Raw genomic sequence first — 17500 nt, 5'->3', positions numbered from 1 at the left:
GTCAGAAAAAGACAGACATTTTCAACGAATTAGCAAAAAGTGCATGATTTACTGGGGTTTGTTGTTTTAAGGGAGTTTCGCCAAAACATATATTTAAAAAACAGACATGAGAAATTGAAAAATGTCAAATGAAGATCGATCTAACAAAAACTCATAAAGTATGGCAGAACGACAAACAAGGCACCATTTGCAGCTCAATAGGCTTTTCACTTCGAATTTAGGTTTTTCCATCGAAATCAGTATACTTACCCGGGCCGAGGATTTTCCACAAAAATAACGAGGAAAAGAGTGTAAAGGGTGTAAAAATAAAAATTTTACACCCTTATTTCTTCGCTTAATTAACGGTGGAAGTGTTTAATTACATAAGTGAAATTTTGAAAAATCAAAGTGGAAGAAGGTCGTGAGGATCGATACCCGACCTTTCCTATGTCCAACATGCTACTTTCGCTTACTGCATCAACCATTGCGCCAACTGCTAAAACAACTTAACGTTTCATATTGGTTATAATGGTAATTTTAAAAGAGTGTAGTTTTTATCAGTCCACCCTAAAATACACTTTTGCAAAGAGTGTCCGAAGAGTGGAGAAAAGAGAGTAAATACAGTGTAATTTTTTACAATTACACTCTTACACTCTTTTCCCAATAAATGGGAGTTGAATTTGCATTACACTCTAATCCCAGCTAATTAGGGCTGGATTAAGGGTGAAAACTCGGCTAGGGAAGCACCTAACGAAAAAGTGAAACGAGGTGAGGGGTGGGATTAGTGGAGAGAGGGGTAGCGGTGGGTTCTGGGGGTTTAATAGTTAGGTAGATAGCTTTCTGGAAGGGAGGTTTTGGGGGTGGGGGTAAGTTGGAGGAGTGTGTAAGTAGGTGAGGGTTTTTTTAATGTTTTGCATAGAGAAGAGAGACTGTTACAGGATCCAAAGTCGTCCAAGTCACCATCAGTTTCTCTAACCTGTGCATTAAAAATTGAACTTTTCATAAAATCCGAAAACGAAATCAACGTTCTAGGAAAGACAGAAACCAAAAAGTCAAAGTTCAATCCATGCTTCAGCAATTGAAAACATTGCAAAAGCAATTGGAAAGCAGTGTAATAATTGAAACTCAAAGAATCGTGAAACTTAATCACTGAGCGCACAACCAACTTTGCCTAAATGAAAAAAATGAGGGAGAACAAAAAGCGGAAAACCGACGTTTAATTGAAAGTTTGAAAGTTTATTAAAATGCCAAAATGCAGAAAAAATTTTTTTGCCCAATTTTTTAGTTCAAATTTTAACAATTTTCTTAAAGTTTGGGAATAAGTAGGTGAGGGAGGCTGGTGAGTGATGGGGTGGAATCCAATGTTCAGAAAACAGAAGTCAACTTTCGAAAAGAACGGACGCAAATTCAGGTGATCAACAACAGTTCTTCAGCTAAATCAACCCGTAGAAAACAACCTGTGATTAGAATACGACCTCTAAAAGAAAACCTGTGAATAGAAACAACCTGTAGAATACAAACTGTGGGTAGAATACAAAACTGTAGAATACAACCTGTAAATACAATACGACCTGTAGAATACAATCTGTGAGTAGAATACAAACTGAAGAATACATCCTGTGGATAGAATACAACCTTTAGAAAACAACCCGTTAGTAGAATACTACCTGTAGAATACAACCTGTGAGCAGATTACATCCCGTATAATACAAACTGTGAGTAGAATACAACCTGTAGAATACAACATGTTGGTAGAACCCAACCTGTAGAATACAACCTGTGGTAGAATACAACCAGTAGAATACAATCTGTGAGTAGAATACAACCTGTAGAACAAAACCTGTGAGTAGAATACAACCTGTGAGTTGAACACAACCTATAGAAAACAACCTGTGAGTAGAATACAACCTGTAGATTACAATCTGTGAGTGGAATACTACCTATAGACTACATTCTGTGAGTAGAATACAACCTGTAGAATACAGCCTGTGGGTAGCATACGACCTGTAGAATACAGCCTTTGAGTAGAATACTACCTGTAAAACACAACCTGTGAGTGGAATACTAACTGTAGAATACAGTCTGTGAGTAGAATACAACTTGTAGAATTCAACCTGTGAGTAGAATACAATCTGTAGAATACAACCTGTTAGTAGAATTTTACTTGTAGAATAAAAACTGTCAGTAGAATACAACTTGTAGAATACAACCTGTGAGTAGATTAGAAACTGTAGAATACAACCTGTTAGCAGAATACTACCTGTAGAATACAACCTGTGAGCAGATTACATCCCGTAGAACACAAACTGTGAGTAGAACACAACCTGTAGAATACATCCTGTGGGTAGAACCCAACCTGTAGAATAAAACCTGTGGTAGAATACAACCAGTAGAATACAATTAGTGAGTAGAATACAAACTGAAGAATACATCCTGTGGATAGAATACAACCTTTAGAATACAACCTGTTAGTAGAATACTACCTGTAGAATACAACCTGTGGTAGAATACAACAAGTAGAATACAGTCTGTGAGTAGAATACAACCTGTAGAACAAAACCTGTGAGTAGAATACAACCTGTGAGTCGAACACAACCTATAGAAAACAACCTGTGAGTAGAATACAACCTGTAGATTACAATCTGTGAGTGGAATACTACCTATAGATTACATTCTGTAAGTAGAATACAACCTTTAGAATACAGCCTGTGGGTAGCATACGACCTGTAGAATACAACCTTTGAGTAGAATACTACCTGTAAAGTACAACCTGTGAGTGGAATACTAACTGTAGAATACAGTCTGTGAGTAGAATACAAGTTGTAGAATTCAACCTGTGAGTAGAATACAATCTGTAGAATACAACCTGTTAGTAGAATTTTACTTGTAGAATAAAAAATGTGAGCAGAATACAACCTGTAGAATACAACCTGTGAGTAGATTAAAAACTGTAGAATACAACCTGTTAGTAGAATACTACCTGTAGAATACAACCTGTGAGCAGATTACATCCCGTAGAATACAAACTGTGAGTAGAACACAACCTGTAGAATACAACCTGTGGGTAGAACCCAACCTGTAGAATAAAACCTGTGGTAGAATACAACCAGTAGAATACAATCAGTGAGTAGAATACAAACTGAAGAATACAATCTGTGGATAGAATACAACCTTTAGAATACAACCTGTTAGTAGATTACTACCTGTAGAATACAACCTGTGAGCAGATTACATCCCGTAGAATACAAACTGTGAGTAGAACACAACCTGTAGAATACAGCCTGTGGGTAGAACCCAACCTGTAGAATACAACCTGTGGTAGAATACAACCAGTAGAATACAATCTGTGAGTAGAATACAACCTGTAGAACAAAACCTGTGAGTAGAAAACAACCTGTGAGTTGAACACAACCTCTAGAAAACAACCTGTGAGTAGAATAAAACCTGTAGATTACAATTTGTGAGTGGAATACTATCTATAGATTACCTTCTGTGAGTAGAATACAACCTGTAGAATACAGCCTCTGGGTAGCATACGACCTGTAGAATACAGCCTTTGAGTAGAATACTACCTGTAAAATACAACCTGTGAGTGGAATACTAACTGTAGAATACGGTCTGTGAGTAGAATACAACTTGTAGAATTCAACCTGTGAGTAGAATACAATCTGTAGAATACAACCTCTTAGTAGAATTTTAGTTGTAGAATAAAAACTGTGAGTAGAGTACAACCTGTAGAATACGACCTGTGAGTAGATTACAAACTGTAGAATACAACCTGTGAGTAGAATACAAACTGAAGAATACATCCTGTGGATAGAATACAACCTTTAGAAAACAACCCGTTAGTAGAATACTACCTGTAGAATACAACCTGTGAGCAGATTACATCCCGTAGAATACAAACTGTGAGTAGAATACAACCTGTAGAATACAACATGTTGGTAGAACCCAACCTGTAGAATACAACCTGTGGTAGAATACAACCAGTAGAATACAATCTGTGAGTAGAATACAACCTGTAGAACAAAACCTGTGAGTAGAATACAACCTGTGAGTTGAACACAACCTATAGAAAACAACCTGTGAGTAGAATACAACCTGTAGAATACAGCCTGTGGGTAGCATACGACCTGTAGAATACAGCCTTTGAGTAGAATACTACCTGTAAAATACAACCTGTGAGTGGAATACTAACTGTAGAATACAGTCTGTGAGTAGAATACAACTTGTAGAATTCAACCTGTGAGTAGAATACAATCTGTAGAATACAACCTGTTAGTAGAATTTTACTTGTAGAATAAAAACTGTGAGTAGAATACAACTTGTAGAATTCAACCTGTGAGTAGAATACAATCTGTAGAATACAACCTCTTAGTAGAATTTTAGTTGTAGAATAAAAACTGTGAGTAGAGTACAACCTGTAGAATACAACCTGTGAATACAATACGACCTGTAGAATACAATCTGTGAGTAGAATACAAACTGAAGAATACATCCTGTGGATAGAATACAACCTTTAGAATACAACCCGTTAGTAGAATACTACCTGTAGAATACAACCTGTGAGCAGATTACATCCCGTAGAATACAAACTGTGAGTAGAATACAACCTGTAGAATACAACATGTTGGTAGAACCCAACCTGTAGAATACAACCTGTGGTAGAATACAACCAGTAGAATGCAATCTGTGAGTAGAATACAACCTGTAGAACAAAACCTGTGAGTAGAATACAACCTGTGAGTTGAACACAACCTATAGAAAACAACCTGTGAGTAGAATACAACCTGTAGATTACAATCTGTGAGTGGAATACTACCTATAGACTACATTCTGTGAGTAGAATACAACCTGTAGAATACAGCCTGTGGGTAGCATACGACCTGTAGAATACAGCCTTTGAGTAGAATACTACCTGTAAAATACAACCTGTGAGTGGAATACTAACTGTAGAATACAGTCTGTGAGTAGAATACAACTTGTAGAATTCAACCTGTGAGTAGAATACAATCTGTAGAATACAACCTGTTAGTAGAATTTTACTTGTAGAATAAAAACTGTGAGTAGAATACAACTTATAGAATACAACCTGTGAGTAGATTAGAAACTGTAGAATACAACCTGTTAGCAGAATACTACCTCTAGAATACAACCTGTGAGCAGATTACATCCCGTAGAACACAAACTGTGAGTAGAACACAACCTGTAGAATACAACCTGTGGGTAGAACCCAACCTGTAGAATAAAACCTGTGGTAGAATACATCCAGTAGAATACAATTAGTGAGTAGAATACAAACTGAAGAATACATCCTGTGGATAGAATACAACCTTTAAAATACAACCTGTTAGTAGAATACTACCTGTAGAATACAACCTGTGGTAGAATACAACAAGTAGAATACAATCTGTGAGTAGAATACAACCTGTAGAACAAAACCTGTGAGTAGAATACAACCTGTGAGTTGAACACAACCTATAGAAAACAACCTGTGAGTAGAATACAACCTGTAGATTACAATCTGTGAGTGGAATACTACCTATAAATTACATTCTGTAAGTAGAATACAACCTTTAGAATACAGCCTGTGGGTAGCATACGACCTGTAGAATACAACCTTTGAGTAGAATACTACCTGTAAAGTACAACCTGTGAGTGGAATACTAACTGTAGAATACAGTCTGTGAGTAGAATACAAGTTGTAGAATTCAACCTGTGAGTAGAATACAATCTGTAGAATACAACCTGTTAGTAGAATTTTACTTGTAGAATAAAAAATGTGAGTAGAATACAACCTGTAGAATACAACCTGTGAGTAGATTAAAAACTGTAGAATACAACCTGTTAGTAGAATACTACCTGTAGAATACAACCTGTGAGCAGATTACATCCCGTAGAATACAAACTGTGAGTAGAACACAACCTGTAGAATACAACCTGTGGGTAGAACCCAACCTGTAGAATAAAACCTGTGGTAGAATACAACCAGTAGAATACAATCAGTGAGTAGAATACAAACTGAAGAATACAATCTGTGGATGGAATACAACCTTTAGAATACAACCTGTTAGTAGATTACTACCTGTAGAATACAACCTGTGAGCAGATTACATCCCGTAGAATACAAACTGTGAGTAGAACACAACCTGTAGAATACAGCCTCTGGGTAGAACCCAAACTGTAGAATACAACCTGTGGTAGAATACAACCAGTAGAATACAATCTGTGAGTAGAATACAACCTGTAGAACAAAACCTGTGAGTAGAAAACAACCTGTGAGTTGAACACAACCTCTAGAAAACAACCTGTGAGTAGAATAAAACCTGTAGATTACAATTTGTGAGTGGAATACTATCTATAGATTACCTTCTGTGTGTAGAATACAACCTGTAGAATACAGCCTCTGGGTAGCATACGACCTGTAGAATACAGCCTTTGAGTAGAATACTACCTGTGAAATACAACCTGTGAGTGGAATACTAACTGTAGAATACAGTCTGTGAGTAGAATACAACTTGTAGAATTCAAACTGTGAGTAGAATACAATCTGTAGAATACAACCTCTTAGTAGAATTTTAGTTGTAGAATAAAAACTGTGAGTAGAGTACAACCTGTAGAATACGACCTGTGAGTAGATTACAAACTGTAGAATACAACCTGTGAGTAGAATACAACCTGTAGAACACAACCTGTGAGCAGAATACAACCCGTAGAATACAAACTGTGACTAGAACACAACCTGTAGAATACAACCTTTGGGTAGAACCCAACCAGTAGAATACAACCTGTGGTAGAATACAACCAGTAGAATACAATCTGTGAGTAGAATACAAACTGAAGAATACATCCTGTGGATAGAATACAACCTTTAGAATACAACCTGTTAGTAGAATACTACCTGTAGAATACAACCTGTGAGCAGATTACATCCCGTAGAATACAAACTGTGAGTAGAACACAACCTGTAGAATACAGCCTGTGGGTAGAACCCAACCTGTAGAATACAACCTGTGGTAGAATACAACCAGTAGAATACAATCTGTGAGTAGAATACAACCTGTAGAACAAAACCTGTGAGTAGAAAACAACCTGTGAGTTGAACACAACCTCTAGAAAACAACCTGTGAGTAGAATCAAACCTGTAGATTACAATCTGTGAGTGGAATACTATCTATAGATTACCTTCTGTGAGTAGAATACAACCTGTAGAATACAGCCTCTGGGTAGCATACGACCTGTAGAATACAGCCTTTGAGTAGAATACTACCTGTAAATTACAACCTGTGAGTGGAATACTAACTGTAGAATACAGTCTGTGAGTAGAATACAACTTGTAGAATTCAACCTGTGAGTAGAATACAATCTGTAGAATACAATCTCTTAGTAGAATTTTAGTTGTAGAATAAAAACTGTGAGTAGAGTAAAACCTGTAGAATATGACCTGTGAGTAGATTACAAACTGTAGAATACAACCTGTGAGTAGAATACAACCTGTAGAACACAACCTGTGAGCAGAATACAACCCGTAGAATACAAACTGTGAGTAGAACACAACCTGTAGAATACAACCTTTGGGTAGAACCCAACCAGTAGAATACAACCTGTGGTAGAATACAACCAGTAGAATACAATCTGTGAGTAGAATACAAACTGAAGAATACATCCTGTGGATAAAATACAACCTTTAGAATACAACCTGTTAGTAGAATACTACCTGTAGAATACAACCTGTGAGCAGATTACATCACGTAGAATACAAACTGTGAGTAGAATACAACCTGTAGAATACAACCTGTGGGTAGAACCCAACCTGTAGAATACAACTTGTGGTAGAATACAACCAGTAGAATACAACCTGTGATTAGAATACAACCTGTAGAACAAAACCTGTGAGTAGAATACAACCTGTAGATTACAATCTGTGAGTGGAATACTACCTATAGATTACATTCTGTGATTTGAAAACAACTTGTAGAATACAGCCTGTAGGTAGCATACGACCTGTAGAATACAGCCTTTGAGTAGAATACTACCTGTAAATTACAACCTGTGAGTGGAATACTAACTGTAGAATACAGTCTGTGAGTAGATTACAACTTGTAGAATTCAACTTGTGAGTAGAATACAACCTGTTAGTAGAATTTTACTTGTAGAATACAAACTGTGAGTAGAATACAACCTGTAGAATACAACCTGTGAGTAGATTACAAACTGTAGAATACAACCTGTGAGTAGAATACAACCTGTAGAACACAACCTGTGAGCAGAATACAACCCGTAGAATACAAACTGTGACTAGAATACGAACTGAAGAACACAACCTGTGAGTAGAATGCTACCTGTAGAAAACAACCTGTTAGTAGAAGACTACCTGTAGAATACAGCCTGTGAGAAGATTACATCCCGTAGATTACAAACTGTGAGTAGAATACATCCTGTAAAATACAACCTGTGAGTGGAATAAAACATCTAAAACACAACCTGTGAGCAGAATACAACCCCTAGAATACAAACTTTGAGTAGAATACTACCTGTAAAATACAACCTGTGAGTAGAACACTAACTGTAGAATACAACCTGTGAGTAGAATACAACTTGAAAGATTCAACCTGTGAGTAGTATACAACCTGAATAATACAACCTGTGGGTAGAATACAACCAGTAGAGTACAATCTCTAGGTAGAATACAACATGTAAAACACAACCTGTGAGCAGGTTACAACCCGTAGAATACAAACTTTGAGTAGAATAATACCTGTAAAGTACAAGCTGTGAGCAGAATACTAACTGTAGAATACAACCTGTGAATAGAATACAACTTGCAGAATTCAACCTGTGAGTAGAATACAACTTGTGGAATACAACTTGTGGGTAGAATACAACCTGTAGAACACAACCTGAGAGCAGAATACAACCCGTAGAATACAAACTGTGAGTAGAATACAACCTTTAGAATACGACCTGTGGGTATAATACAACCAGTATAATACAACCTGTAGGTAGAATACTAACTGTAGAAAACAGCCTGTGAGTAGAATGCAACCTATAGAGTACAACCTGGGAGTAGAATACAACCTGTAGAACACAACCTGTGAGTAGAATACAACCTGAAGTATACAACCTGTGAGTAGATTGAAACCTGTAGAATATAACTTGTAAGCAGAATAAAACCCGTAGAATAGAACCAGTGAGTAAAATACAACCTGTAGAATAAAACCTGTGAATAGAATACAACCTGTAGAATATAACTTGTGAGTAGAATACAACTCTTAGAATACAAATTGTGAGTAGAAGCATTCTGTAGAATACAACCTGTGAATAAAATACAACTTGTAGAATACAACCGGTCGAATCAACCTGTAGAATACAACCTGAAGAATGCAACAAGTTGATGGAGTCGTAAAATATGTAGAAAACCATTACTCCTATTCGAGTTTAGATGCGAATAAGCATCAATACAATCTAAACTCTTGTCAGAATCACAAGACGGCTAAAAATTAGCTCTGATTCGGCTTGCGTCTTTTAAACTTATATTTTTTGGAGAATAATGATTTCTTGTTCAATTGTGATAAATTCATGTCAATTTCCATCTCCCATTAGGCATGACCGCATGCGGTAATTCCCTACCCAATTAATATTAGACTATGTGAAATTTATGTTGATTGAGCACAACCCGGACTTGAGTTGCAGAGCATTTCAGCGCTGAACCAGCACATTTCAAGAGCAAACACTTAATTCAGTTCTCAAACATGTTATTTCCATAAAAATTTAAGTTTCTTTATGTGCAGTATTTCTTTATTTGGATTATATTGAGGTCATAGAGTTAATTTTATCCCGTATAGTCTGAAAATTACTCATACCCCAAAATTATGTCTGAGCAGAGGAGAAAATTCACACTTTTGTAGTTTATAACTGGTAATTACCATAGCAGTATACACAATATTTACACTTAGGCTGGTTTGTAGGCAATTACCACAAAGTCCAATTAGCTCAGTGGTTATGACTTGCTACGCAGATAAATGTCACAAGTGCCTACCCGGAATTTCGTATCTCATATAAAGCAAACCTTGTTGGCGGGAGTTAAGCTAAAAATATTGTTTATCATGAAGTAAATTTTACTAAAAAATCAGTCTGGCCAATATAAATAGTGATATGAACAGAGTACTGGCCATCCCAAAAAACAAGAATGCCTTTAGAATGGTTCAGGGCTGATTTGCGCTGCCACCAGCCTCAGGGTATCCAGTTTTTATTAACTTTGTGAGAATATGGAAACAAAAGAATTCAAGCATCTCCAGGTTTACCAAGAGGAATACAAAAAATATATAACATATATCCTACGAGTTTTCTTAACAACGAACAAACTAAGATCTTTTAATTTTTTTTGAGTATCCTGAGATAACAATTGCACTGGTCTCACAAACCGTGAACTGACGTTTATTGAAAAAAAATTTTCCGAGAGAAATTAAGACTTCAAGTTTTTGGACAATTTTTGCGAGCTCTTTATAAAAATTTTATATCAGTCTAGCACATGATGTGGAGATGACTGATTTCATGCGATTAAGTTATAAATTGATGTTGTAATGTAAGTTTAATAGTCCTCTTACCATTTATACCTTCACTTAATATTATACCGCTTAAATCTATCAAAAATTTATTTAAAGCCAGTTTTTCTAATATGAATTTCAGTAAAAAAATCTCATTTTTCTCAGTTTTAAATCAATTTTTCTAATTGAGAAGCACATCATATAAATGTAAATATATAAATAATTGAATAAATAAATGAAAGTAAATAAAAATAAATAAACAAATTAAAAGATAAACAAATAAATAAATAAATAAACAAATAAAAAAAAAGTAAACAAATAAATAAGTTAAATAAATGAATAAAACAAATAGTAAAGAAACGAATAAATACATTAAAAAAGTATCTTGATAAATAGATATATAAAGTCCCTGATGTCGGTGTACAACCTTCAAAACTTAAATTTTGAATTTGCAGTGCTCTAACTGAAAGTTCTATTGCACCGAAATTTGTCGTAATTGAAGGGATAAAAATCGTATTCTTGGAGCAAGCCGTGAAATTTCAATTCTGTGTGCTTCTCAATTGGAAAAAATGTTTGAAAACTGAGAAAAATGAGAACTTTTCACTGAAATTAATTTTAGAAAAACTGGCTTTAACTAAATTTGTGATAGGTTTAACCGGTATAATAATAAGTGAAGGTTTATATATATGGTAAGAGGAATATTAAATTTACATCAGAAAATCAATTTATAACCTAATCCCTTAAAATCAGTCATCTCCACATCATGTGCTAGACTGATATAAAATTTTTATAAAGAGCTCGCAAAAATTGTCCAAAAACTTGAAGTCTTGATTTCTGTCGGAAAATTTTTTTTCAATAAACGTCAGTTCACGGTTTGTGAGACCAGCGCAATAGATTTCTTATGATACTAAAAAAATTAAAAGATCTTACATGTCCAAGGTAAATTTTATATTTTTGCAGGACTTTTTTTTTAAAGAATAATGCATTAGTTTGTGCGTTTGTTAAGAAAACTCGTGGGATCTATATTATATATTTTTTGTATTCCTCATGGTTAACCTGGAGATTTTTAAATTCTATTGTTTCCATATTCTCACAACGTGAATAAAAGCTGGGTACCCGGAGGTTGGTGCCAGAGTAAATCAGCGCTGAATCAGTATAGACTTTCTGTTTTTTAGGATGACCAGTACTCTGTTCATGTCCCAATTTACACGGGCCAGTCTTGATTTTGAGTAAAATCTACTCTATGAAAAATAATATGCTCAGCTCAACCCCCACCAACACGGTTTGATTTATATGCGATTCGAACTTCCGCGTGGGTACTTGTAACATTTAATTTGCCACTAAGCTAACTGAATTTTGTGGTAATTGCCTACAAACTAGCTTTTATATAAATAGTGTTTGTACTACTATAGTAATAACCAGTTATAAGCTACAAAAGTATGACATTACTCTGCTCAGACTTTTTTAGGGGTAAGAGTAATTTTCAGACTGAACAGGATATGTTTAGCCTAGGCTAACTCCATGATCTCAAAATAATCATAATGAGACGAAATGAGAAGAAATGCACATAAAGAAGCCTAAAATATTCTGGAGATGCAATGTTTCAGAACTGAATTTAATTTTTACAATTGAAATGTGCTGGTTCAGCGCTTAAATTCTCTGAGATCCAAGTCCGGTTACAGTCAAACCGGTTCATCACGTATTAGCAGTTTTGGGAAAAAATATACATGCCTTATAAAATTATACGGCTTATGTCCTTGTTGGATTCGTGTTGTGTGTCTGGAGGTAAACAACTTTAATCAACAATTTTGTTGAATGAACTTTTATTTTTTTTTCATGCAGCCAACAGCGTCAAAACCGACATGGAGGTGGAGGAGGGGGTGTGGTGGTGGAGACTACTACCCTGGGGGATGGATGCTCCAATCTTATAAACGAGGTATTTAGCACAAAGACTAGACTAACTTACTGTTAATTAATAACAATTAGTACAGCGAATTCGAATTATTAACGACAAAAATGGTCTTTTTTAATAAATTGACATGCCAACTTTAAGAGGATGATAGACATAACAAGTTTCAGCCCAGTTTGACATCAACCATAAATGCTTCTTCGAAGCTATACGTAGGACGTGTATGGAGGTAGTGGTTTCTTACACAAAATACGTCTAAGTCATTAATAGAGCTTTTTAAATTTTGTAGTGTCGCTTGTGTTAATTGGCAGCTTTTGATGTGATAAGTTATCTGAGCTGCTAAATTTCTTCGTTAGCTCATTGGATTGAAACTAAACAAATAAAACAAACATTTTTATGATTCGAATTAGCAGATTCATCGTTCGATGCAATATGGGACTATCAGGCAAAATTATCCCGACTATGAGTCGAATCAAAGAGAATTAAAATATAATTCGACGTAGTCCACATATGATAGAGCAACAAAAGTCCCGAGAAAATCAGTACTGTATCATGCAAAAAGCGTTATGTTTTTTCCTGTTCATGTCAGCTTTTGGAAATTACAGACCTTCAAACAGAGAGTTTTTTTGGGAAGCTGAGCATGAAAAAACCTTATGCCACTTAACTTTGCATGAATAATTACAGACTGTCATTAAACTTAGGGTGAATAATTCACGGCTTCTATCAATCTGCACATAATTAATTGCCGACTGTTATTTAACGGTGAATGCATTACGACGCAGAGGTATACCCCAAACTTTCCGCCTTAGTAAAATTGGCTCGAAAATTAGATAAATACAATGATCGAAATTAGGAGACATCCTTTGTATCTTACTTCTCGCAAAAGGGGTTCCACCAATTTTGCGAAATGAAAGAACATTCGGTGCGAAAAGTAGGTAACAGATCTTGTAGCACGTTTCCGCTCAATTTAGGTATCTATTATACGCGCACATTTTGAGCATGCAATAAGCAATTTAATAAAGAATTAATTGAAGCTTTCAAAGCTTTAAAGTGCTTTAAATATATGCAACCACAAAAATTGATTTTTTCCCCGAAAAATCCCTCGCACATCAAAGGCTTTGTATATCAATGTGGGACTGGCCAACTTTAATAAGTAGTAATAAATAGTACTAATAAGTAGTAATAAGTAGCAATAAAGTACTATAAGTAGTAATAAAGTAGTAATAAAGTACTACTAGTAGTAATAAGATAGGCTTAATTAAATAAGTAGTAATTAAGATAGGCTTAATTGCGGATTATATGCGAAATTGAGCTACATTGCGTGCGAAAAATCGATATATAAATGGAGCAGATGCGTGATGCAAGCAGCCCTGCGAAAAATAGGATATAAAAATTGTACTTGTATTTCGCGGCTAGGATTAGGACACTTTTGCGAACACGGGATTCTAATTTCCCTTCCATTTTGCCTGTTTCTGCTAAAGTAGCTATTTTCCACAATATTGTTCCACTTTCAATGTATTAACATAGTAAAAACGAACACGAGATACAAGCATCATCGGGCATATCTGCCCGTGACTATTTGGGTATAACTCTGCGTCGTAATGATTAACAATTACCTACTTTCTTTCATCTGAACATAATTATTCCCGCCAAATTATTCTCATTCCGTAAACGGAAAAGATTCAATTTTTTTCTTAGCAACTCAACAGGCGTCGCTGTCTTTTTGTCATTGAGCCAATTTGCATATCATATTCTATGAACTAGCTAAAATACAGTTAACAGGCTGAGGATTTCTCTTTAGGTCGCTTTTAAAAGACTTTGGATATATGCGGAAGCATCTGACAATAGACCAGGAGAACGTCCCTGCGTGTTCGGGGGTTGTCCGAATCTTTATCTGAATGCTGTAAAATACCTAAACTAACAATGAAAAGGTCTCCGCTATCCTTGCTGAATAGTAGTTGGATAGAGGGAATTTGTTCGGCCGTTGGTTCTTATAGATTTTTGGAGAGTAATTATAGACCTACTCCCTTCTGAGAACAGTAGAGAATCGTTGAGAATCGTTGAAAGTCCTTGAGAACCGTAATCAACCAGGCTAAAACACTTGTTCCTTCGTCGTAGCTTCGACAGCAAGAGACAAATAAAGCACAAAAGGCTAGCAGTTCGTTTATACTCTGTATAGACTGAGACTTACTCTTTCTATTCAAATACTATGTCACAATTTTGTTTCTAAATGGAAAACACTGGTACAGTAATGATTCTCTCTGTGGCCAAATTCTGGGACCACGCTAAACAGTTATTTGTCAATTCATAATTTAACCACCTCTCACTAAAATTGGTGCACATTGAGCGGTGACATCTTGCACTACGCCAATGGCAGCTTGTACCGAGTGCTTTTCATAATAATGATAATGATACAATTTTGTGATAAATAGTTACAGTAAAAATTCCCAACTAATTTAGAGCGTAATTATCTTTATTTGCAATACAAGGACGCTGTTTGACCAACCAATTTGTTTCCAACCGCCTATCGGAAAAAAATGTAATTGCAGATAACATAGCCGGCAAAATAGCTGCAATAAACCTCTTTGATGTTCATTGGATTAGCAAAGGCTCTTTTCTGTTATAGCCCCCCCCCAACCTTATATAACCAGTCTATTTGCAACTCAACAGGCGTCGCTGTCCTTTTGTTATTGAGCAAATTTGCATATCGTATTCCATGAACTAGTTAAAATACAGTTAACAGGCTGAGTATTTCTGTTTAGGTCGCTGTTATAAGACTTCGGATATGTTCCCGCTGAATATATGTTCGGATATATGCGGAAGCATCTGACAATAGACCAGGAGAACGTCCCTGCGTGTTCGGGGATTGTCCAAATTTTTATCTGAATGCTGTAAAATACCTAAACTAACAATGAAAAGGTCTCCGCTATCCTTACTGAATTGTAGTTGGATAGGGGGAATTTGTTCGGCCGTTGGTTCTTATTGATTTTTGGAGAGTAATTATAGACCTACTTTTTGGTCCTTATAGATCCATTATTTTAGTCATAATAAATTGCCGGTACCGGTAAACAAATGGATAAATTTTTATTTCCGGTTGTCAAAAAATTAGAGCCATAAAGCTATTACTGTGAAAGAAAAGCGCAAAATTATTAAAAACACGCATTATTCTTTGTCTGCTTACATTATAAGCATAGTTTAATTAATGTATACGTCTTAATTTCAAAACTTCGCTGCATAATTGAATTGTGATCGCCGTTTGTATATAATCATATATGTAAAGGTGGTGGCGGTCAAGCAAGCCGATATGCAAGTAAGCCGAATTTTGAAAATGAGGTCAAGTAGGCCGAAAAAGTTTGGGATACCGGTATTTTAAGTTGCTCCTGGCGGGCTTCGCCGCGATAACTGGCCCGCGATTTCCGAATGACATCCCACAGCGGATGATAGGCATGGCCATGGACAGCGGACCGCTGAGGCCCGTACACACTAGATGTCTAAAATTGACATATTTTTGTTTCTTTGGCGCATTGGAATACATTATGCATTATTGTATACGCGCAGTATTGATTGTAACGGCTAACAATGTATTATTTCTGATAGATTACATAACTATTACATAACTTTCGGCTTGCTTTTCTGTCGGCTTTACTTTTACTTCGGTTTCCTTTGCATTCGCCTGTAAAGGTATGAAATGCAAACAATATGCTATAACATGTATAAGTGGGGGGGGGGGGGCAATAACAGCAAAGAGCCGTAGCAAAATACAAAGAAAAAAGATATACTGATTGCCTGTAATTTTCTACAACTGTAAAAGTTAGATTCGAAAGGTAATTGTTATATTACACATGACAAGAAAAGCTCCATGATCAACGCTCTGTTAAAATTCGACGTTCAACTTGAAAAGTTCAAAAGTTATAATCGACTAGATTTAGAGCACTTTTTTGGCACCGTTTAGATGCACTCAATTGATTTCGAATAGGTTAATGTTATCGAACGTAAAACTTGGTTGAAAAAACTGCAGAGGAAAAGATATATTTTTCAATGAGGTAAGCTGAAAAATTTTCCACAAAATAGGCCTAAAAGTTGACGCAAAAGATTAAAAAAAATTCAATTTCATTGATTTTTCAAGAAACAAACGACATCAAGGACAAAAATTGGATCTGTATAAATCAGTGAAAATGAAGAAGTCATAGTCGCAAAAAGAGTCGATGGAGACAACGTGGGCTAATTCGTGGCTAATTATGGAAAATTTCGAGGGAGTCGTTTGTAGTTGTTCAATATAGTTCCGTCTTAGCATTGAAATATATATATTTTTTTTTTACTAATTGTTGCTTATTGCTATCTTTTGCACGCGTTTTGTTGCCATATCATGGTACATTAAGTTTCCCAGCGCAACTTTTGAATGTTAAATTATAGATTTTCGTTATACATTTTTTCAACTTGCTGTCGTTTTTCAACTGTCGTGAGAGGAGAGATTTCTGCTACAAAAGTTTTTCTAGATTTCAGTGATCTAATGGTTTTCTTCGGCTCGTTATATTAAAAAAGTGTTAGTGATATGGTGCCTCAAGTTGATGCATTTCTAAGAATGTTGCAAGAAAGCGGTTCCCTTGCCGGTGTCTTAAAAGAAAGATATTTATGTATATTCTTGCACGAATCATGCAAGTTCTTACAAGATATTGCAAGACAATCACCCGCACGGTTTCTGGCTAGGGTGTGCAATAGCCTTGCGATTTCTGTATCTTCTGGTTTTATGGAAAAATCTCAGCAGAGAAAATGAAACGGTAACTGTTAGTAAGATAAGTTATTCGTTATTATTGCTAACAAATTTGTGTATGTTTCTTCTGCGCATGTGTTTGTTATATTTTAGTGGGGAGGTGATAAAACATCTGCAGTTGTGATCTACTTTCTGTCCATGAGTGGTATTATTCTGACTGCAGCTGCCTTCTTCGGCTGGCCAGCCCTCCTCCCCTACATCTATGTTGTGGCCATGCCCATATTCCTCGTCATAAGAGTCGTATACTATTTGTTAGTACTTCATTTGCTTTGTAAACATGATGATTTTTTTAAG

The 17500-nt window shown here is 35.7% G+C and overlaps 1 protein-coding gene across 1 annotated transcript in view; it reads left to right on the top strand.

Moving 5' to 3' along the window:
* Window positions 1–17500, top strand: part of LOC142357070 (uncharacterized) — a 44124-nt gene that overhangs the window by 26121 nt on the left and 503 nt on the right. The window contains exons 3-4 of the mRNA XM_075408783.1: window positions 12369–12462; window positions 17300–17457. Of these exons, the coding sequence (XP_075264898.1) occupies window positions 12369–12462; window positions 17300–17457 (252 nt within the window). The remainder of the gene's footprint in view (window positions 1–12368; window positions 12463–17299; window positions 17458–17500) is intronic.

This window comes from Convolutriloba macropyga, unplaced genomic scaffold (genome assembly GCF_964194025.1).
Source record: "Convolutriloba macropyga unplaced genomic scaffold, txConMacr16.3 SCAFFOLD_570, whole genome shotgun sequence".
Taxonomy (NCBI): domain Eukaryota; kingdom Metazoa; phylum Xenacoelomorpha; order Acoela; family Convolutidae; genus Convolutriloba; species Convolutriloba macropyga.
This window is presented reverse-complemented; position numbering and strand designations above follow the sequence as displayed.